At 42.1% G+C, this 25,182-nt stretch overlaps 1 protein-coding gene across 2 annotated transcripts in view; it reads right to left on the reverse strand.

Moving 5' to 3' along the window:
• Positions 1-6,634: 6,634 nt before the first annotated feature.
• Positions 6,635-25,182, reverse strand: part of LOC105695960 — a 48,701-nt gene continuing 30,153 nt past the window's right edge. For both annotated transcript variants that reach the window (XM_012418040.1, XM_012418041.1), the window contains exon 2: positions 6,635-8,802. In XM_012418040.1, coding sequence (XP_012273463.1) covers positions 6,911-8,802 — 1,892 coding nt within the window. In that variant the 3' untranslated portion in view covers positions 6,635-6,910. The remainder of the gene's footprint in view (positions 8,803-25,182) is intronic.

The following is a 25,182-nucleotide window of genomic DNA, read 5'->3' on the forward strand; positions in this document are numbered from 1 at the left end:
GCGTGAAAAAAGAAGTTTCAGTTTGAAATTACTAGATGAAGAAGTTGCTATTTTTTGTTTATCTAATTATGATTAGGCGAGCGAAATTTTTTTCCGTTTTCCTTGAAAGAAAAATCGAGAATTTTCTCTTTGTTTATTAGTCCTTTGTAGATTCTCGATGTTTTGGCATTTAATTTGGGGACACCTTGCATACGCTACTAGGTATAGTCACGCCTCTAATATAGAGACACCGTCGTCCTTTACAATCTAAACAAATTGCGCGCACATCACTCGAAACGGCCGATTTTCTGATGGCCATTGGAATCCTCGATAGAAATCGAGTCGAAAAGCTCTTTTGCAAATTTTCCGGGGATGAATACTTCCCGAGATATTCCCGGTTGAAGTTGGAACCAATCGGAAAGCGGCGCCAGGGGAAAAACTTTCCGTTGGAGCGCGCGCGTGATTGGTCGGCTAAAAACCGAATTATCTCCGAAAGTACTCCCTTTTTCGAGATTTTGCAAGAGACGTTTTCCCCTCAAATTCCCCCAAGGAATCAATCGGCGATGAGAAATTCGGAGATTTTGAACCACCCTGTATACCCTTTACAGAAAGATGCGCTTATCGCGTCCGGACAATCATCACCGATCGAAGCGATCATTACAGTAACTAATCGCCGCGATTACCGATGCATCAAGTCTTAATTAGATGTAACGTCTTATTAATACCGACAATTGTAATTTCCTATTAATCGTCGTACTAATTAGAAGGACTAGCATCTAATTAATCGGCGCGCGCGTAATTATTGCCAATCATTCGAATCGCCCCAATGTCAATTCCAATTGGCACGCCCAATAATCGATAATCGAGTAATTAACGTCGCCCAATTGCGCTAATTATTGATCGGTGATAATTATACAAGGCGTACAAATTCGCGCTAATCGCGCCGAATATTCCTTCGCTGTGTGGGCGTTTACACCGCTACGATATATACACGCTTCACCATTTATACATACGCCACATATGTACGTATAAGTGCACATGCATATACATTTATGTATACACACCGACGAAACCTAAATATAATATAATCACTCGCACATGCGCATACGCTTACAAAAATATAATATGTGTATGTGAGTCGACGTCACTCGATCGGTTCGCTTTTTAGGTTATGTCCCTAGGTATAGTAACTTCGCACCTACAGTACAGCGCGCGGATCTGCCTACGGCACAGAAGTCCCCAACCTAACCTAACTTTCTCGCTCCGTCGATAAAACAGGGAATCGATCAGTAAGGAGGTTCGGCGCAATTTTTTAGGTTACAAATTAATCGATTATCCGTTTACATGTAACTTCAAAGACACACTTCGAATATCAATATTTTTTAAGTCTTATTTATGTTTTTTGGAAAAACTTAGCGCACCTTATTACAGTATCACTTATAATCAAGGAATTTGTTTATCAATTCTAAACTGCAAATTTATGAATAAGTAGTTAACACGAGAATGTTAATATGTGCAGATTTCAGGTTAACATTTTTTTTCTTGGCTTGAAATAAAAATTAGGTAACAGAAAACCAATTGGCTTTCGGAAGTTTTTCGGGCAGCGCCGCAGCGGTGGCGTCACTGAACTAATCGCAGTTAGGTGCTCTGTAAAACCACTCGTGATGTAAACGGCAATAATTTTGATTAAGTCATAGCATTCGGAGATACCGGAATTTGTTAATCAATTCTAAACTGCAAATTTATGAACAAGTAGTTAACATGAGAAAGTTAATATGTGCAGATTTCAGGTTAACATTTTTTTTCTTGGCTTGAAACAAAAATTAGGTAACAGAAAGTTAAGCCAATTGGCTTTCGGAAGTTTTTCGGGCAGCGCCGCAGCGGTGGCGTCACTGAACTAATCGCCGTTAGGTGCTCTGTAAAACCACTAGTGATGTAAACGGCAATGATTTCGATTAAATTATAGCTCAGATTCTAATGAAATTACGAGAAATTCCGTGAAAAACATAAACGGATGAAGATAAGACTCTTTCAACAATTATTCCACATTTAGGTTAAATCCAAAATGGAACTTTTCGTTGCAACGCTTTCTGGAACCATTCGCAACTTGTAGTAATGGTTACTGAAAATGTTTCATTAAATAGCGGTTTTATTTCCGCACCAAACTAGGACCGGGAAATATTTTCAATAATTATTCAACGAGCGGTGGTTTTGAAAACCGCCGAAACCAAAAGTGGAACTCGGCGAGTCGCTGCGACCTCCACGCTGCGTCATCAGTGTACGTAATTCCATAATTAGCCGGTAGAGGCGATGCACGACCTAACGGTGCTATGGTGTGACGATCACTTTATGCATCGATAATAACACTAATCGCACTGCTAGGAGTTACGTCGGCACTCTAGCGCCGTTATATGGTTCGTGCTGAACGAGCACCTCTACCGTAATGGCAAACTGCAAGGTTAGGTTCACTCCCGGTTCGGAAACGAGTCCAAAGCCTCGTTTAACGAGTGATCCATGACTGAACATAATAATTCCATGAAGTATCTGGACAAAGATGCACAAACTACATGATTATCTAGATCAACAAAGATGACTACGAGCCAGATTACATGACTGCGTGGAGTAACTAAAAAATGACCGTTTCCTGCGTATCCGGTGCGGAATTGGAAAAAATGTCTCGGACAAAAGTTGTTCAAGGTCTCGAGAGGAGTAACTTTTGTAGGAGGCAATTTTCTCCAGTGCTCACCGTTGACCCAGAAAATTGATTTGTTTTTCAGTTCGAAGCAGTGACGCCATGTTAGTTTAACGTTCGCTCGGTTTTAAAATAAAGTTAACTGGTTTCTGCAGCCGTACGAACGGAAAAGATCAATTGCCGTTAATCTGCGTAGCTTAACTGTTACGTCGAACGCGTTATGCAACATCGCGAAACCTCCATTCCGTTCCGATGCATCCAATTATCGACGGAGCACCACGGCTAATAAATTACGAGCCACAACTTCCAGCGAGCCGCCTCGATGTAAATCGCATTCCTAACCTATCGCGGCGCGAATTCGGATTTCCTAAAAAAGAAGGAAAGAAAATAACGCATACTAATCCGCCTCATCACGGTGAGAGTCTTCTGGGTTACTATAAATAATGATTCTCCCTAACCCCGAAATAGCCCCGCTCATTGATGACGTTTCTACCTCTGCCGAGTCCGCCATCTTTAATTTCCTACACCAGTCACTAAACCCTGGTTCCACAAACCTCGGTTAAAAAGCTATTCCTCGGTTACGAGTTGCACGTTCCACATTTTAACGGCGGGTTATTTTCTATTAACTGCCGTTTAGATTAACCAGCCAAATTAGATAGTTAGGGTCGATTCTATAACTCGAATATGGTGAAAATTGTAAAAATGAACATCTTCCGCGATTTCGTAATATTCACTGTGGTGAAAATGTGAGATATTTCGCGTGAGACTACTCGACTTGAAACTTCGAGTTCCTTCAGTCGAGTGATTTCGCATTTTCACTTGAAGAACCAGGCGAATAAATTCACGTGAGGTGATAGTGCGAGAAGTGAGCACTCTGGCCAAAGTTGCAGAATCGACTCCGTGGTCTCGATAAGGATGCATCTATTTTGCTTTCTAAAATAAAAGTACACCAGGGCGTCTATTACGTATTTTTGACGAGTGTGCTCACTTCTCGCACTTTCATCTCACGTGGGTTTATTCGACGAATTACGTATTCACTATATGAATGGTCTCGCATTTTCACCACCAAAAACGTTCCGTAATACCGTAAACTACTCATTTTTCACATTTTCACTCAATTTGCTTTACGTAATAGACCTCTTCAAGGTGACCTGGGCCTTTATTATGTATTTTTGACGAGAGTGCTCACTTCTCGTACTGTCATCTCACGTGAACTTATTCACCCGGTTCTCCAAGTGAAAATGTGAAATCTCAAGACTAAAGGAACTCGGAGTTTCTAGTCGAGTAGTCTCACGCGAAATGTTTCACATTTTTACCATAATAAATGTTACGGAATCGCGGAAGATGTTCATTTTTAGTATTTTCACCATATCCGTGTTACAGAATCGATCCCAAAAATATCAACCAATCACATGAACGTGTTCACCGCCAATTTAACTTACGTCGAATGGTGATTAGTTAATCGCGCTGTAAACAAATGTGGTGAACATTTACATTTTTAACCCCTGATTAACTTAGAGGTTAACTTAAACCTGCAGTTAGGTAATCGATGATTTAACTGAGGTTGGTGGAACCGGGCATAAATATCGTCTAATCCAACCCAATAAGAACACGCCTAATTTATTTATTAATTTTATACAGTCGTCTCTCTCGTAAACGAAAATTTGCGTTATGGGAAGTGGAACTCTAATCCAAGATTAACTTTAACCTACGGTTAGATAATCGATGATTTCACCAAGGTTGGTGGAACCGGGCATAAATATCGTCTAATACAACTCAATAAGAACACGCCTAATTAATTTATTAATTTTATATAGTCATCTTTCCCATAAACGAAAATTTGCGTTATGGGAAGTGGAACTGTAATCCAAGATGGCGGACACGGCGAGAGACGGGATACTTCTGAATAGGAAACGATCGGTCCTGCGGGCTCGTCAAGGTATGTAAATGGTACCCTAACCTCGAAAAGAGGTTTCCCCTTCATACCCTCGATCCTCCCAACAGGATTTGGCGAGATCTTGGCACTCGTGGACCGACCGAGAGCCCTAACCTAACTTTACACACAGGCGATCGGGAACTCCACTTTGTAGAACGTTTCTCGAGCGCTCGAGAGTTTGAATATTATGCGGTACTTGACTAAACTTAAGATGCGCCGGTTAAGGACTCGATTAGAGGTTAAGTGTCTAACTGAACGAGCAGGGAAAATAAGTATGAACGACGGTAGGTCGTAATGCTACGTGAAGGGGACATGCTGACGTGATTCTAGAACAAACTCTCTTTGGTCATACGATAGTGCCTCCCTCGACTGTTTCCGCGAGTTAGAGCGTACCCGAACGCATTCACGAGTCGATTTCCGGTTATATAGTACAGTGAGGTTAAAATTTGCCGGATTTTCCACCGCCAACGCATTCTCCATAAAAGATTCCATCGAAAACCCCTTTTGCAGAATCTCCGTACGACGAACGGTTACCGAGATATTAGCTCGGAATGATACCCAAGGTCACGTGACGGGAAAGAAGAGGGGGTAGGCCGTCACGTGACCTCGACTCCGCGAGCTGATTGGTCACAACTTCTACGCCGGATATCTCGGGAACCGTTGCTCCCACGGGAGTGGTGTAAAGGGCATTTTAGTCCAAACTCGGCACAAGGAATGCATTGGCGATGGAAAAATGACCTTTTCTCGTTATTCTGTACCGTAGGAATACTTTTTGTACGTATATGTGTGGTTTTAGGACGTCTGCCCGAATTCACGCGTCGTATGTGTTCCCCTCATGTTGTTCTGCATTCTTTCCGGAAATTGTTAGCGAGTAAGTCTTTCTTTTGAACACTCTTCGAGACGGGAGTCCACAGTCCGAAGAAAGTGTGGGACGGTTGCGTAGGCACGAGACTTCTCCACCTCCGGACTTTCCGACACACCGTATGCCTCCCTTAACTCTGGTAATAATAATTCGCTTCGTCCTTTGTCACATCCTTATACGCCGTGTGACTTCATCAGTCGGTCCAACCGACTAGGGACAGGTAGCGGTCATCTTTATAAAAATAAAGTCTCTTTAATCCGTAGAGCTGGAAGAAGGCGCTACTAAAAGAATTATTCCGACTCTCCCAGAGGGAGAATTCCGATCTATCGCGTTGCACTTTCCGAGGCGAGCAGATCCCAAATGTGTGTCGCTTCCATCCATCTTGCGGCATCATCCAAATCCGTAGACATGTTGGAAATGTCTGGCCAATACAATCAGACACAACGGGAGTTGACAATCTTCTGATGATCCAGAAATGGACAAGCCATCATCAAAAGACGTGATGGGGACGTTTAGCGGCGGTTTTTTTTTCAGAAGTGCAGGGTGAGTTCACTCCGTTGCTCGTAGGACTTGGACCATGATGATCATCAGATTATTTTGTCTCATCAAATTCCGTTGCTCGTAGAACTTGAACTAAGGTAATCATCAGATCATCAAGACCATTAGCTACGGCTGGGGCGGACAGTCCTTGGTTGTGTGATGCAAACGCTATGCAAATTAGCGACAACGACCTGTCCTCATCCTCTTCCATGAAATCATCATCCAAGGACCCATCACGTCTTTAGCTACGTCGATCTTGGTGATTGTAGGCCCAGACAGTCGCGTGATGCGTCATCCAAAATAGCGACGATGAACTGTCCTCATCCTCTTCCATCAAAATCATCAGCCAAGGTCCCATCACGTGATGCGTCATCCAAAATAGCGACGATGAACTGTCCTCATCCTCTTCCATGAAATCATCATCCAAGGTCCCATCACGTGATGCAAGCGTCATCCAAAATAGCAACAACGACCCATCACGTGATGTAAGCATCATCCAAAATAGCGACAACGCCCTGTCCTCATCCTCTTCCATCAAAATCATCATCCAAGGACCCATCACGTGATGTAAGCGTCATCCAAAATAGCGACAATGACCCATCCTCAGCCGCTTCCATCAAAATCATCACTCAAGGACCCATCACGTGATGCGTCATCCAAAATAGCGACAACGACCTGTCCTTACCCTCTTCCATCAAAACCATCATCCAAGGACCCATCACGTGATGTAAGCGTCATCCAAAATAGCGACAATGACCCATCCTCATCCTCTTCCATCAAAACCATCATCCAAGGACCCATCACGTGATGCGTCATCCAAAATAGCGACAACGACCTGTCCTCACCCTCTTCCATCAAAACCATCATACAAGGACCCCTCCAGCTCCAATCCCCGCAATCCTCAGAGACAATACGGATACTCCTGCAGGTAGTTCTTGATAAGAGGCGGCAGGTTATCAGTAGGCAGTCTGTTCTTATTAACAGCCAGTCTGGCCAGGTGCGAGAGCGAGCACACTTCCTTGACGAGGGGTTTGGTGAGATAGATCTGGCTATAAATCTGCCCACTATAATCCACCCAAACCTCGCGTTGTTCCTCCAGCCTCTTGGAGTACTCCACATAGTACTCCAGCATCTTGATAGGGCACTCGAAGAGCGGCATGGCCAGCGCCAACCTGGACTCGGCATCGAGTCGGAACCTCCCCAGGAAGTAGTGGACCCTGACGGAAGTGGGTCCCCTGGCAGTCTGGACGGAAACGGCGAAGGTGTACCTGGAGTCCGAGCTGTCCCTCAGGAGCCACCTTCCAACGGGTGCCTCCTTCAGCAGGTTCTCGCTCTGCTGCCAGCTGAGGCCCTCGTGGTACCATCCGGAGATCTGCAGGAGCCGCTTGGCCTCGCAGAGTCTGTTGACCACCTTGTCTAGGAGGTAGCTATCGAAACCCCAGGGACAGGGCATCAACCAGGAGACCGGGGTCGTGGGGGTCTCGTCCCTCCTGTTGTCGTTTGCAGCGGGCTGAGCCCCTTCTGGTTGCACCAGACCACCCCCGTGGAAGTTGTTGCGGTTCCGCGCGCTGCTGGCGTTGCATCCTGACTCCGTGGTAGCTGTGATGTTCACAGTGCACTGGCCGACGTTTGGCGGCAGCTGGACGGTGGCATTGACGCGGATCTGCACGGATGCCTGGCCATTCCCCGGGTCAATCCCCTCCAGACAGGAGGACACCTGCCCGGGCCCGCTGTGCACCTGGCACACCTTCTGCTGGACGACCCCACAGCAGCAACAACAGCTCCGCCGTTGTCCAGCACCCTGGTCCTGCGTGGACTTGTGTTTTCCTGGCTGCTGATGATGTTCCTGGAGCGATAGGTGGTCCTGGTTCCCATTCCGCGACCCGAAACGACCGGAGCAGCTGTTACTGCTGGAGTCGCCGCTTCCGGAGTTGGTGTAGCAGGGCTCCTGGAGCCGCAGAAGGTCCAGGCTCTCACTCCTGCAGCTGTTCCTGGAGCTCCTAGGCGATGGGCTCCTCCTGGTCCCCGGCAACTCTTGACAACCACTCGGCAGCGTGTAGGTCGCTGACTCCGGGCTTTGGAACAGCAACCCTGGGGAGCCTATGGAGGATAAGTGCTCAGGGGAGAGCGCCTCCACGTCCTCCTCGTCGCTCAGGAGGTTGTTATCTTCTTCTGGGTCCGAGGTGGACAGTCTCTTCTGCACAAAACAGCCGCCGTTCGTCAGTTTTGGCCTGATCTCTATCCTAGGGGCCTGGACCAGGATCCCGGAGTCGCTGGTCTGGATCAGACAGCCTCCGGATTGGATGCTGGGGGTTGTTATCGTCACGCTACCGCCGGTCAGGTCGCAGGTTGTCGTTATGTGGCATTCTGGAGCCAGCGGGGAGGAAATCGAGGATTTGGACTGCTGAGAATGGCGAGATCCTTCGGATTGGGTCGTTTGGTTCGACCTGGAGGCCGTTTCTTGGTACCGGAAGGCGTTTTGCCGATTTCCTCGGTCTTGATTGCTTTTGATTGACTCCTGGACACGCGAATTCTGGATGATCGCCGGACCGTGGATGATGGTTGGAGCGTTTATTATGCACCCTCCACCGCTCGTGTACCCTCGGGGGACCAGAAGTCCTCCTCCGTAGTAACCACCACAGTCCGGAGCTCCACCTACCAGCCGGTCGGTCGGTAAGGTAGAACAGCAACCTGGCGCCGGGAACCGGTGCCGGCAGTTCGGGCACATCACCGTCAGCATCCTGGATGGCGATTCGTCCCCTTTGGCATAACCTCGAGCCTGGATTGTGTACCCTGCACATGAGATGACATCCATCATTTTCAGTCTCTTATTAATTTGGTAGCCTTATAATTACAAATATTTTGTTATTGCTAATTATTCGGTCGGGTTTAACTAGGAATCACACTTGACTGCAGAAGGACCCCCTGCGCCATCTACGATTTCCGCGTCAAATAAATTTTCTCGCTCAAATGTATTAGCTCGAAACCGAGTTTATTCATTCAATACCCTTAAGGTGAAGTGAAACACCCTTAAAATCAGTCGATTCGAGTACAACACTTTTTTTTTAGGGTATTAGACCAAACTGCCCGAAACTTTGACACGTCACTCCTGATCATCTAAGAATTGTCCCGACACATTCAAAATTTGGATTTTTCAAAAAAATTTCTTAACAGCCCAGACCAGAACCAAAATGGCGTCGAGCTCTCATATTTCGATCGAAATACAATTATCGAATGCTCTGATATGAGAATCGAAAGGGTCAGGACAATTTTACGACAATTTAGAACACTCTGGTAATCGATAAACTCGCATTTGAACGGGATAAAGGCAAAAAAAGTGTTGTATGCGCTTCTATGCTAAAACGATGGGAATACGCGGTCTCGGAGTGAAGATTTAATTGACCTGGAAATCACAGATGGCGCAGGGGGTCCCTCTGCAGTCAATTAGGGCCCCAGAAAGCACGAATCCAGAGGATTTCTGGAGTTTTACTTCGATTTCTTTATAATTATTGTACGAAAACGACAGGTGGAGTATGCCATTTGGTACAATACCCAATATAATTCGACCCAGCTGTCGATATAAAAACCAACGTCGGCAACGTAGGCATTCAGAAAAATCTTCTTTATCGACGTCGAACAAGTTCCTCGACGTGTTTCACTTCACCTTAAAAAAAGTGTCTTATTCGAGTCGACTGATTTGAGGGGGGGTTCACTTCACCTTAAGAGACATTATAGGTATAGATTTCGACCGGACAAGAAAATACAGATAGGAGTTGAGGGTTAATTAAGTCGGCGGTGTAATTTTAGGATCACCGAGACGTCGCCTCGTTCTCGGAAAGAAAGTGCCGGGACAAAGAATGTCCGGCAGAGAAGTTGACCCTGAAGCGGAACGGAAAAGGGAAAGCATTCCCGACTTAACCTAAAACAGCTGGGAGCAGTTGGGAACAACTGGCAGCAGCTTGTACACGGACAAAAAAGGTGTTTGCAATTTGGGATACTGAACCATAATATTCGTTTAATTGGCAAAACGATTTTCTAAAATTAACAAAATGACAACCGAAGCACCGAGTTTGGTAAAGTGAACTAAAATTCGGTTAACTGTTGGTATAACAAAAAGGTTTCAAAATGTTGGTATAACAAAAATGTTTCTGGACAAAAGTGATGGCATAAAAAAAGTTTCATAATTTAAATGTTGAAAAATGGTGTAACAAAATGTTTCCGAACAAAAATGTTGACGTAAAAAACGTTTCAAAATTTAAATGTTGAAAAATGTTCGCGTAACAAAAATGTTAGTATAAGGAAAATGTTTCAAAATTTAAATGTTGAGAAATGTTGTTATAACAAAAATGTTTCAAAATTTATGTTTCAAAATTTAAATGTTCAAAAATGTTGGCATAAAAATGTTTCAAAATTTAAATGTTGAAAAATGTTCGCGAGAACCAAAATGTTCCAACATTTACATGTTGAGAAATGTTGGTATAACAAAAATGTTGGCATAACAAAAATGTTTCAAAATTTAAGTGTTGAAAAATGTTGGTATAACGAAAATGTTTCAAAATTTAAATATTGAAAAATGTTAGTATAACAATATAATGTTTCTGAGCAAAAATGTAGCAGTCCATTTTCAAGCATTCCCATTAGTTGCAACAAGTAAAATTTCTTGTTAGGATTGTGAATCCTTTTTTCTGCGTGCAGCAGCTGATAGTAGCTGATAGTAGCTGGCAGCAGCTGGCAGCAGACGGGAAGCGGCGATCGCCGCCCACGCACCGTCGGCGACGCCGACGTCGCCGACGACCGTGACGTCGGCCTCCGCGTCGTTGGACGTCAACTATTTTCACTGGTTCGTGCGTCAACTTCTCGCGAATTCCGAGTATATTTGGGGCTATATCCGTAAATGGATCGGCGTCACTTCGGGTCGCCTCGAGTCACCCAATCGGCAAACGCTCCAATTAGAAATTATATTTCCACGTATCGTCCCAATTAGAAATTGTATTTCTAGGTAACGTCCGAATTAGAAATTGTATTTCTAGGTAACGTCTCAAGTGGATATTACATATCGTGGTGACGACCCAATTAGAAATTGTATTTGGAGGCGACGTCCCGATTAGAAATTGTATTTCGAGGTGACGTCCCGTTTGGAAATTGTATTTGGCGGTAACGTCCCAATTAGAAATTGTATTTCTAGGTAACGTCTTCAGTGGACATTACATATTGTGTTAAGAACCCAATTAGAAATTGTATTTGGAGGTGACGTCCCGATTAGAAATTGTATTTGGAGGTGACGTCCCGATTAGAAATTGTATTTCGAGGTGACGTCCCAATTAGAAATTGTATTTCGCGATAATGTCCCAATTAGATATTGTATTTCGGGGTAACATCCGAATTAGAAATTGTATTTCTAGGTAACGTCTCAAGTGGATATTACATTTCGCGGTAACGAACCAATTAGAAATTGTATTTTAGGGTAACGTCCCGATTAGAAATTGTATTTTGCGGTAATGTCCCATTTAGATATTGTATTTCAAGGCAGTGTCCCAATTAGGAATTGTATAGCACAGTAACGTTTCTATTAGAAATTATATTTTGAGGTAACGTCCCCATTAGACATTATATTTCTCGGTAACGGTGCGCGATAGAGAAAAACGTTTCAAACAAACGTTGTTCCTCGTGTTGCTATGAAAAACTTTTGCGGGAAACATTTTCTTGCGTTACGCCTGCTTTTCGCGAGAAATTAGATTTCTCGTGAACATTCAATGGAATAAGGATGAGTTGCAACGCCCTATCACGTGACGTTTTTCTATTCAAATATCCACAATATCGAAAAATGTTTCTAACAAAATTTGTTCCTCAGTTTACCGAGGGAAACTTTTAGAGGAATCATTTTTCCATGTTAAGTCTACTTTTTGCGAAAAATTGAATTTTTCGTGAAAATTCGAAGGAAAAATGATGTATCTCAACGCTTCTCCAGTTTCGCCTGAGGATTCTCCGCTCAAGAATCCACAATATCGAAAAATGTTTCCAACAAAAGTTGTGCCACTCACTGTTCCGAACAACTTTTGTTTCACTTATTTTATTGCAAAGTGCATCGTTTGGTCGATAAACAGATATATCGAGTAGAGGCGCAACGCGCCGTTTGGAGGATGCGAGTCGTTCCATTTATCGCAAGGGAAGGTCGACAGCGAGAAGTACTTCTCGTTTAATATTCTAATGTCGAAAGAAGCTAACGAAGAAAGGGAAAACAAGAGAAAAAAAAAAGCAGATAAACGGCCGTGATTTTATACGAGTTCCTATATTCCCACTCGGCCCTGAACTGGATTCGAGCGATCGCTCGAAGTGTCCCTGAATCCGAGATCGATCGATCGATCGGCTGTAAAAACGATCAAAATGACGATTCCAATAATCGAGACAAGGCTGGACAAGGAACCAAAAAATATCACCGAAGAATATATATTTTTAAAAATTCACCTTCGAACTTTAACCAAAATTTCAACATTGTACATTTGCATTCTAACCATGACGCTTGAATCTCCCAGCACCGAATTTTGTAACAATTGCAACAATTGCGAGAAACTAATTTAGCAATTATTCGGTTAAAAATGTTATGTTGCGTTTTCTGGTTTTTTTTTGTTGTTAGTACGATCATTACTTTAGTAAAAGGAGAAGTTTATCGGCAAATCGTGTTTTTCCTAGAGAGTGGTTGCATTTTCCGCCGCGCGACGGCGCTGGCGCGCGGAGAACCTCTCAGTCGTCAACGAACCGCCGGACAGTGCGGACCTCCGTCTAAACTAACGATTAACCCCAAACGAAGAAGTTTTTTGAAAGAAACAGGACTTTGTCGCATTTGAATATTTCTTTTCTTCGAAATACGTCGAGTGATAACGGTCTAAACTGTTACAAACATTTAGAATCGTGAAAACAAGCACGCAAATGTCCCTATCTGGAATTCCGCGAACGTAAAACTCTAGTTTCACAATCTCATTTGTTTTCGATGTAACTTTTGTCTTATCGGTTAAACACTCCCGAGAGATAAGGTTAAACAAATTCCACTCGGCGAAGAAACGCGAACGTCAATGCCAACATTTTTTCACGTTCTCCCACAATTTGCAAGAATTTCGATAACCTCAATCCGACTCGCTTATGAATGCAAAAAAAAAGACAATTAATCGCGAAAATTTATTCGAGTCAAATAATTATTCTTTGAATTAACAAAATATTTCTTTGGCTCTGTTCATAAAATTATCTCTTCGAATAATAACAAAGAAATATCCTGTTAATTCAAATAACAATTATTTGACTCAAATGAACTAGAATAAATTGAATGCAACATTTATTCAAAATTATGACAATTTATTAGAGTCAAATAATTCCTGGAATTAAAAAAAATTTAACTTAGGTTCAATGAATTTCTTTTTTTATCAGTGTAGAATGACCCTTTCATATCATCTTAAACATTGCTAATAAATTGTAAATAAATTGGAATAAAACGATATTTAATCCTGAAGAAAGAATAAAGAATGTCAATTTATCAAAAGAAATTCCGCCCTAGAAATTAAAAATAAAAAACAGTATAAAAAAAGAATTACCTTTTCATATCACCTTAAACATTGCTAATAAATTGTAAATAAATTGGAATAAAACGATATTTAATCGTGGAGAGAGAATAAAGAATGTTAATTTATGAAAAGAAATTCCGCCCTAGAAATAAAAAATAAAAACAATATAAAAAAGAATGACCCTTTCATATCACCTTAAACATGGTAAATAAATTGTAAATAAATTGGAATAAAACGACATTTAATCGTGGAGAGGGAATAAAGTATGTTAATTTATGAAAAGAAATTCCGCCCTTGAAATTAAAAATAATAAACAGTATAAAAAAATAATGACCCTTTCATATCACCCTAAACATTTCAAATAAGTTGTAAATAAATTGGAATAAAACGACGTTTAATCCTGAAGAAAGAATAAAGGGTTTCGATTTATGAAAAGAAATTCCGCCCTTTAAATTAAAAATAAAAAGCAGTATAAAAAAGGAATGACACTTTCAAACCACCTTAAACATTGCTAATAAATTGTAAATAAATTGGAATAAAACGACATTTAATCGGGGAGAGAAAATAAACGATGTTGATTTATGAAAAGCAATTCCGCCCTTGAAATTAAAAATAAAAACAAGTATAAAAAAATTCCTCACGCAGAAATGAAGTTTATTTGGAGCGAGTAAACTTTCGGTCCAGATAAATCCCATGGTTGATTCATTTCCAGGATTTTTTACCAGCGCGTACACATGTCAGTGGCAATAAAAAACACGAGATAGTTTCGAGGTCATCATCTTAATGCCGCTCTAATAATAAATCTTACGGAGCGATTTCCTGACCGACCGACATCATCGAAACACTCGGCCGATAACCCCGACTTTTATCGCCCAGATTTAACCACGTCGAATTTATTAAACGTGACACTTCTCTCTTTTCTTTCTCTTTTTTGTAATCGTCGACCTCTTTCTCAACCTTTATACGTTATTTATGATCGGTATGGGAGTGCGAGAGGTCGTGTAAACAGCCTTTACGTCGATTTTCTCGTCTCCACGAAATGATTCAATTTTTGAAACCATTCCGCCATTTTTTTTAAATTAGTGAAAATCTCGACGAAAATTTACGCGATTTAAATTTGATAGTGTAAATTCCCATTGGGGATACTGTAAAAATGAGACGAGTCATGAAAATAGACTTTACGTCTATTTTTGCGTCTCCGCTAAATAATTCAATTTTTTAAATCATTCCGCCATTTTTTTATAGCAGCATTTTCAGAATTAGGGAAAATTTCGACGAAAATTTACGTGATTTGCATTTGAGACGGTAAATTCTCATTGGAGATACTGTAAAAATGCGACGAGTCATGTAAACAGCCTTTACGTCCATTTTCGCGTCTCTGCCAAATAATTCAATTTTTTGAAACCATTCCGCCATTTTTTTATAACGCCATTTTCGAAATTAGGGAAAATTTCAACGAAAACTTACGTGATTTGAATTTCATGGTAAAAGTGCGATGGCATTTGACGGTAAATTTCCACTGGCGAAAATGAGAGGGGTCATGAAAACAGCCTTTACGTCCATTTTTAGGTCTCCACGAAATAATTCACTTTTCGAAACCAAGTCCGCCATTTTCATATAACGTCGTTTTTAAATTTTATTAAAATTTTGACGAAAATTTACACGAATGAAATACTGTAAATTTTCATTGGCGAAACTGTAAAAGTCTCATGAAAACAGCTTTTACGTCACTCTTTTATCTTTGTCGAAACAATTACATTTTAATACCTTGACCGCCATGTTTGTATAACGCCATTTCTTAAATTGCTGAAACTTTCGACCAAAACAGTATACAATTAGCATGAAATACTGCAAATCTCCATCAGGAAAAAGCGCAAAAACGTTTTATAAAATCATCGAGCAATTTATGTTCCCCCTAAATTGATCGATAACCCCCGAATCGATTTTTTTCTCCTTGGCAGCGTCGAGTAATGATCGCGTGATCGCACGTGACACGTTTTTGCAATCTTCTAGGAACACAGTTGGCGAGGATCGCGCTGCTTCTGGGAAATTGCGGAAAGGCTTCGGAAATAATCGGGAAACGCAAGTGGGACGATTTCGCGCGGACTTCCGAGACGTGTCTGAGGTATTCTTTTTTTTTTTTTCTTCTCCGCGACGTGGGAAGGGGTGACGTGGTTTTACGATCGACGCGATTGGCACGGAACGCGGTCGCGTGCCGGATCGCATGCCAGACATTCCCTGCCGGAAGTACTCGCAACCTTTTGATTCATTCGAGGTACAAAATAGCCCAGGAAAATACGAATAGAAAAGTCCTTTGCAAGAATTCTCTGCGAGGGATGGTTCACGAGATATTGTGAAATGAAGTTGCTGAAACGCGTAATGAGTATATTCTCAAGGAGTCAATATGTCGATGATTTTGAGGTACGAAATAGTCTATGAAAATACGAATCGAAAAGTCCTTTACAAGAATTCTCTGCGAGTGATGGTTTGGGAGATATTGAGAAATGAAGTTGACCAATCAGGCGGCGGATCCAACGGAAAGAGACAGATATTCCTCCCGAAAGTCCTTGCAACCTTTTGATTCGTTCGAGGTATGAAATAGCACATGAAAATACGAATCGAAAAGTCCTTTGCAAGAATTCTGTACAAGGGATGGTTCACAAGATATAGAGAAATGAAGTTGCTGAAACGCGTAATGAGTATATTCTCAAGGAGTTAATATGTCGATAATGTTGAGGTACGAAATAGTATATGAAAATACGAATTGAAAAGTCCTTTACAAAAATTCTTTACGTGTGATGGTTTGGGAGATATTGAGAAATGAAGTTGACCAATCACACGGCGGATCCAACGGAAAGAGACAGATATTCCTCCCAGAAGTCCTTGCAACCTTTAGATTCATTCGAGGTATAAAATAGTCCACGAAAATGCGAATACAAAAGTCCTTTGCAAGAATTCTCTGCGAAGAATGACTAACGAGATATAGAGAAATGAATTTGATAAAACACCTAATGAGTATATTCTCAAGGAGTCTTTGCAATATGTCGATAATTTTGAAGTACGAAATAGTCCATGAAAATACGAATCGAAAAGTCCTTTACAAGAATTCTCTACGACTGATGGTTTGGAAGATATTGAGAAATGAAGTTGCTGAAACGCGTAATGAGTATATTCTCAAGGAGTCAATATGTCGATAATTTTGAGGTACGAAATAGTCTATGAAAATACGAATTGAAAAGTCCTTTACAAGAATTCTCTACGACTGATGGTTTGGGAGATATTCAGAAATGAAGTTGACCAATCAGGCGGCGGATCCAACGGAAAGCATCCCGGCGCCAACGGAATGTCAAGGCTGACAGAGAAACTGCATCGCGACCCGGCAAAGGTGAAAAGAGAAAGGAGATGCCATCAACTGCAGTTTCCAACTGAGCTAAGTCACATTTGCAATTGAAATCGAGTCCTGGAATCCCGTTTTACAAAATCCTTCGCGACAGAAATAACTCGAGGAATCTCGCTTCCAGATTCATTAAAAACAATCGCCCCCTTCCCATTCCAAGTAATTAGTTCCACTGACTACGTTTCCATATCTCTCCAATCCGGGATTTATCGGGTCTAGGATTTAGTAAATCGGAATTCAAGTGTCGATCGAGACGCTCATAATAGAATCTGCGTATTTATTAATGCGATAGAGACATGCGATTTACTAAATCCGGGATTCATCGGGTCCAAACTTATTAAATCGATATTAAACGTCGATAGAGACGCTCAGGATTGAATCTGCGTATTTATTAATGCGATATAGACAAGCGATGTACTAAATCCGGGATTTATCGGGTTCAAACTTAGTAAATCGGCATTAAACGTCGATCGAGACGCTCAGGATTGAATCTGCGTATTTATTAATGCGATAGCGACATGCGATTTACTAAATCCGGGATTCATCGGGTCCAAATTAAACGTCGATCGAGACGCTCAGGATTGAATCTGCGTAATTATTAATGCGATAGAGACGTGCGATTCCAAAATGGCCGCCGCGCCTCCATCAGATCCCAGTTCCTGGATTCTTCGAGCTTATACAGTTCTTCGAGTTTAATTGTTTCCGAGTGTTGCGGCCGTTTTTCCCTTGGTTCACTTTTTCCAATTGGGTTTCTCGCGGTTTTTGCCGTTAATTCGCCTTTAACGTTAACCCGCGGCCGTTTGTAGCGCCGAGGTGACGCGTAAAAACAACCGGCAGCGCTCGTTTTCGTCGAGTTCCACAATGACGAATGCGGTTCCGGAAAGCGGCGCTGCGACCTCGCGGCGTTTCGCGGAAGCTTCGCAATCGGCACAGCTGAGCATCCGCGGCCTTTCGTCCGACTTAAACTCGGCAAGAAGAACCTTCATTACCCAACTCCGCTCGGATTAGTCACGGTATCCTAGCGGCTGTCCTCTCTGGACTTTCCTTTTGGCCATTGCGACGGTTACCACGGAAATGGACGCCATCTTGACCGTTAATCCACCGACCGTGACCACGGGTCCATCTCTTATGCCCAACTACAAATATGATAAATTACGCCATAACCGTTCCCATGTAAACGGTTACCGAATTTATGAGCTAAATCGTTCGATTTGAACGATCGTCGTGATTGGGTTACATCTCCGTGGCAACGGTTGCTAGGATGATGTAACCAGGGATCGCCATGGCAACGGTTGTTAGGATGCTGTAACCAGGGATCGCCATGGCAACGGTTGCTGCGGAACTTGTAACCATAGCAACCGGGGTCTCTTAAGGGGGGTACCTTAAGGGGGTCTATTACGTAAAGTAAATTGAGTGAAAATGTGAAAAATGAGGAGCTTACGGTATTACGGAAGGTTTTTGGTGGTGAAAATGCGAGACCATTCATATAGCGAATAAGTAATTCGGCGAATAAACCCACGTGGGATGAAAGTGCGAGAAGTGAGCACTCTCGTCAAAAATACGTAATAAAGGCCCAGGTCACCTTAAAGAGGTCTATTACGTAAAGCAAACTGAGCGAAAATGTGAAAAATGAGTAGCTTACGGTATTACGGAAGGTTTTAGGTGGTGAAAATGCGAGACCATTCATATAGCGAATAAACCCACGTGAGATGAAAGTGCGAGAAGTGAGCGCTCTCGTCAAAAATACGTAATAAAGACCCAGGTCACCTTAAGGGGGTCTATTACGTAAATCAAATTGAGTGAAAATGTGAAAAATGAGTAGCTTACGGTATTACGGAACGTTTTTGGTGCTGAAAATGCGAGACCATTCATATAGCGAATACGTAATTCGTCGAATAAAACCCACGTGAGATGAAAGTGCGAGAAGTGAGCGCTCTCGTAAAAAACACGTTATAAAGACCTAGGGGGTCTATTACGTAAATTGAGCGAAAATGTGAAAAAGGAACATTTTCGGTGGTGAAAATGCGAGACCATTCATATAGCGAATACGTAATTCGTCGAATAAAACCCACGTGAGATGAAAGTGCGAGATGTGAGCGCTCTCGTCAAAAATACGTAATAAACGCCCTGGTGTACTTTTATAGTCAAAGATGTCCACGGGTTTCCCGGTAAGGTCGGAGCGTCGTGATTGGCTGGCCGTCAGCCAATCACAGGCCGGCTTGGGTTTTCGGAAGCTGGCGCGCTCTCGAGACGTCGATTTCGCCACCTCTCGATTCCGGTAAATCGTGACGAGGGAGAAAGAGAGAAAGAGAGAAAGAGAGAAAGAGAGAAAGAGGAGACTAGGAGAGGGGGCCTCGCGGCGAGTTTCCTGGTAATCGATCCACGGGCGCGCGCCATTTCCAGGAACGATCTATCGGGCCGAGAGAGCCCGAGAGAACGCTACGTCGGCCCGGGACTATAAAGATTCTTCGCACGCGATCGCCGCATCGCCGCCCGAGGCGAGGCGAGCCTAACCTCTCGCCGATTCGTTATCGGGGAACGCATGAAGTGCACGAATGCGCCCCCGCGCACCTCTTCCGAGAACCTAATTTTAACGGCTCCACCCAAAGACCTATCGAAGCGACTCGAACCTAACCTCGTTTTGCCGCTTTTCGATTCCACGCCGTAACGTTTCATTTTAATGTTGTAACAAGTTGCGACGTTTTATTTTTATGTTGTAACACGTTGGAACGTTATATTTTTATGTTGTGATAAATGGTAACGTTTTATTTTAGTGTTGTAATAAATGGTAATGTTTTATTTTAATGTTGTAACAAGTTTCAACGTTTTATTTTAATGTTGTAACAAGTTGGAACGTTTTATTTTAATGTTGCAACAAATGGTAACGTTATATCTTAAAGTTGCAACAAATGGTAACGGTATATTTTAGGGTTGCAACAAATGGTAACGTTTTATTTTAGTGTTGTAACAAATGGTAACGTTATATTTTAAAGTTGTAACAAATGGTAACTTTTATTTCAATGTTGCAACAAATGGTAACGTCGCCTCGATTATTGCTCCCGTGAAGTCTTTCGCGATGCGCTCTGGGGGTCTATTACGTAAAGCAAATTGAGCGAAAATGTGAAAAATGAGGAGCTGACGGTATTACGGAACGTTTTTGGTGGTGAAAATGCGAGACCATTCATGTGAACTGGCTCGGCACAAATTTTTAAGCGAAATGGGGAAGCATCGATATACAATTATCGAAGGCTCTGATATCAGAATCGAAAGGGTCAGGACAATTTTACGACAATTTAGAACAATCTGGTAATCGATAAACTCGCAATTTAACGGGATAAAGGCAAAAAAAGTGTCGTATGCGCTTCTATGCCAAAACGATGGGATTACGAGGTCTCGGAGTGAACATTTAATTGACCTGGAAATCACAGATGGCGCAGGGGGTCCCTCTGCAGTCAATCAGGGCCCCAGAAAGCACGAATCCAGAGGATTTCTGGAGTTTTACTTCGATTTCTTGATATTTATTGTACGAAAACGACAGGTGGAGTATGCCATTTGGTACAATACCCAATATAATTCGACCCAGCTGTCGATATAAAAACCAACGTCGGCAACGTAGGCATTTAGAAAAATCTTCTTTATCGACGTCGATCAAGTTCCTCGACGTGTTTCACTTCACCTTAACGAACGCATTTGAGAGGCGGAAAATCGTAAAATAACGGCGGAAAGCCGACGAAGGGAACGGGTCCAAGCGAGAGCCGCTTCTTTTGAGAAAGATGGACTATCTCCTTTCGGCGAATCCGACCGGCGAGTTTCCGCCGTTAAACGGAGACTCGGTGGAAACGGATTTTACAGGTCGCCTTTCCGAGGCGACGCTATCGGCGGGTTTATCGGACCTCCGGTAATAATTCCGAGAAGCTTTCCGGCTTCACGGTAATGCGACGGCGTTTTATCCAAAGCGGAAGCGGGAGATAAAAGTGGCGGGAAGCGTGTCGACGTGTTCGTCCAAGTGAGTGAAGATGGCTTCGGATCGATTATCGCTAAACTGAACGGGAATTTTCAAGAAATCGAAGTAAAACTCCAGAAATCCTCTGGATTCGTGCTTTCTGGCGCCCTAATTGACTGCAGAGGAACCCACTGCGCCATCTGTGATTTCCAGGTCAATTAAATTTTCCCTCCGAGACCTGGTATTCCCATCGTTTTGGCATAGAAGCGCATACAGCACTTTTTTGCCTTTATCCCGTTCAAATGCGAGTTTATCGACTACCAGAGTGTTCTAAATTGTCGTAAAATTGTCCTGACCCTTTCGATTCTCATATCAGAGCCTTCGATAATTGTATATCGATCGAAATATCAGATCTCGACGCCATTTTGTGTCTGGTCTGGGCTAAGTAATAAAATTTTATCCAAAAATCCAAATTTTGGATAAAATTTCAGGACAATTCTTAGACGATCAGGAGTGACGTGTCAAAGTTTCGGACAGTTTGGTCCAATACCCTTAAAAAAAAGTGTTGTATTCGAATCGACTGATTTGAAGGGTCTTAACTTCTCACTTAATCTTAATTTACGTACATTCCACTTCATGGGCTCCCTGGGTGTCCCCAAGGTTCCCGTAAACGCGGACGACATAGCCCTGTAAATTTGGGAATCCTCGAAGCGCGGCCGGCGGCCATCTTTATGCAAACGCGTCCGAGGTTTGCGGAAAAGGCTCGGCCGTGAGATTCCGCTCGGGGAGTTCGAGCTTCCCCGAAGTCGATAGAAATCGATCCGGGCCGAAGTTCAGGCCGATGAATCGCTCTCGGTCCTTCCCCTCCACCGGCGAGCGGCGATTCACGGTCGGGGTCATCGATTGGCGAACCTAACCTCACCCGGCGCACCTAACCCAACTCGGCGCACGTAGGCGCGACGTTGCCAAGCTTCCGCCATCATCGGATACGTCCGAGCTTACACGAAGCGGCCGCGTTTCCGCTTAATTCGCACATTTTTCAGATTGTTTATCGACGATCCATCGCGATTAAACGCCGATGGAAACGCGTCACCTCGATGACGCGTTGGCGATTAAATCCCCGAATTTTTCGTCAAAGAAATGGTGGGTCATGTTTTATCGAATCATGTTTAATGAACCTCGTTTCTAATTAAATTTTATTCAAAAGTAGATTGTTTAAATAAATAAATTACGTTCTACAGTGACGAGTGGGCTGTTTGATTAAGAATACGGATTTTTCCTTAAAAATAAAAAATGGTGGGTCATGTTTTATCGAATCATGTCTAATGAACCTGGTTTGTATCAAATGTTATTAAAAAGTCGATTGTTTAAATAAATTACGTTCGATGATGACGCGTTGGCGATTAAATCCCCGAATTTTTCGTCAAAGAAATGGTGGGTCATGTTTTATCGAATCATGTCTAATGAACCTCGTTTCTAATAAAATGTTATTAAAAAGTAGAGTGTTTAAATAAATAAATTACGTTCTACAGTGACGAGTGGGCTGTTTGATTAAGAATACGGATTTTTCCTTAAACATAAAAAATGATGGGTCATGTTTTATCGAATCATGTCTAATGAACCTCGTTTCTATTAAATGTTATTAAAAAGTAGATTGTTTAAATAAATTACATTCGATGATGACGCGTTGGCGATTAAATCCCCGAATTTTTCGTCAAAGAAATGATGGGTCATGTTTTATCGAATCATGTTTAATGAACCTCGTTTCTAATTAAATGTTATTAGAAAGTAGATTGTTTAAATAAATTACGTTCGATGATGACGAGTTGGTAATTAAATCACCGAATTTTTCGTCAAAGAAATGATGGGTCATGTTTTATCGAATCATGTTTAATGAACCTCGTTTCTAATTAAATGTTATTCAAAAGTAGATTATTTAAATAAATTACATTCGATGATGACGCGTTGGCAATTAAATTCCCGAATTTTTCGTAAAAAAAAAGGATGGGTCATGTTTTATCGAATCCAGTTTAATGAATCTGGATTATATTAAATGTTATTCAAAAGTCGATTGTTTAAATAAATAAATTACGTTTTACGGTGACGAGTGGGCTGCTTGATAAAGAATACGGATTTTTCCTTAGAAATAAAAAATGATGGGTCATGTTTTATCGAATCAAGTCTAATGAACCTGGTTTCTATTAAATGTTATTCAAAAGTCAATTGTTTAAATAAATAAATTACGTATTACGGTGAAGAGTGGGCTGCTCGATTAAGAAACCGGATTTTTCTTAAAATAACAACAACAACAATGACGACGACGACGACGACGACGACGACGACGACGACGACGACGACGACAACAACAACAACAATAATAATAATAATAATAATAAATGGGCCATGTTTTATCGAATCAAGTCTAATGAACCTGGCTTCTATTAGATGGTATTCAAAAATCGATCGTTTAAATAAATAGTCTACGATAATTAGTTGGGTGCTCGATTTGAGTCTTGGATTTTTCCTTTAAAAAAAAGTCGAATGAAAGAACCTGGGTTCTCTTTCGATTCGCCTACTCCGTGGCGAAACTTTTGAATTTTCTTTGTGTCAATTCAATTCTGATGAAAAATCGAATTGAAAAGCTCTTATGCGAAATTTCCAAATTTCCTCCGTGTCAATTCAATTCTGATGAAAAATCGAATCGAAAAGCCCTTTTGCGAAATTTTAAGAGATCATTACTTTTCGAAATATTCATTGTTAAGATTGACCAATCACGTGACGGCTCTAGGGGAAAGTAGAGAAGCGGTTCCGGGAAGCTCGAAGAACCGGACGCGCGTCTTCTCTTCCGTCAAACCGTGAAGGCCGACCCGGAGTTCCCGGATTTCCTTTCGCCGATTCATTCCACGGAGGAAATCGATTCGAAAAGCTCTTCCACGAAAGGTAATCCGGTTGACCAATCGCGTGACGGATCTAGGAGAAAGTTGAGCCCTCGGAAACGTGCCTTTCTGTTGGTCCGACAAAACGTTTCCAAAGGAGACCGTAACACGTCAGTTTCCACAAAAAGCGCCTTTGAGACGTTTTCAAATTCAGCTAAACGTCACAGATGGCGCCATGGGTCCATCAGAGTACAAAAAATCATGAACTCACGGGATTTCGACAGTTTTTCATCGATCTCTACATCGTTACTTTACCGAAACGATATATGGAACGCTTCAGTTCGTATAATTATCAACGTAGACTGCAAAAGACTTCAGAGGTCTTTAATTTCGCTTTTGAGAGGTTTCCAAAATCAGCTAAACGTCACAGATGGCGCCATGGGTCCATTAGAGTACAAAAAATCATGAACTCACGGGATTTCGACAGTTTTTGAATGATGAAACGATATATGGAACGCTTCAGTTCGTACAATTATCAACGTAGACTGTAAAAGACTTCAAAACACAAATATAAATGTCGGTAACGTGGCGCGCCAGCTTATGTTACCACTTGAGTATTCAAAATGGCGCGCCCACCAAAAAGGGTATAGATGAATTTCACTTTATCGACGTGGATTAAATTTCTCAGCGCCTTTCATATCCCCTTAAGGCTCTTATTTCCCATTTTTCTCCATGTAAGATAGCAAAGATATAGACATTTGACGAATTGCCGCGCTTTCCACAAAAAGAGAAAAGAGGAAAAAACGCCGCGTCAACGATCGGCTAGTTAAGAGATTCTTAAAGCGAATGGCCGCCAGTTTGCGTTTACCGCTATCGTTAAGGGGATCGCGGCAGAAACTACGCGGCCATGTAGACGGCGAATCGGCGGAAAACTGCCAACTGTCTGCGGAAGTCGGTAAAAGGACCTTTCTCGATGTCTCGAGAGCATAATGGCGCTCGTAAAGTCGACTTCTCCACGCCTACCTAACCTAACCTAACCTAACCTAACCTCTCCTCTCAGGCGCCGCTCAACGTGGAATATCCGTAAATTAATCCTATATAAATGTTTATTGAACGTTTGTAAGATATATATATCTATTAACTCTATTTTAGATACACTCAAAGGCAAGATGTCTGTACATGGTACGTAATATATACATATATCGTGGGTATCTATAATAGATAGTCTATAGATGTTCATATGTATTTGTAAAAAAAATTAAATTCATAACACTTTTTAAGTAGAATCTGTTTGAGGACTTGTTCAGTACAGCTATGCAGATAAATTCTACTATTTTTGTTAAGGAAAAATTTTTTTCCAATTGACGGGATTTGAACCTGGACGCTCATAAAGTCGACTTCTCC

The sequence above is a fragment of the Orussus abietinus genome, unplaced genomic scaffold (assembly GCF_000612105.2).
Source record: "Orussus abietinus isolate OABI.00-Male unplaced genomic scaffold, Oabi_2.0 scaffold192, whole genome shotgun sequence".
NCBI lineage: Eukaryota > Metazoa > Arthropoda > Insecta > Hymenoptera > Orussidae > Orussus > Orussus abietinus.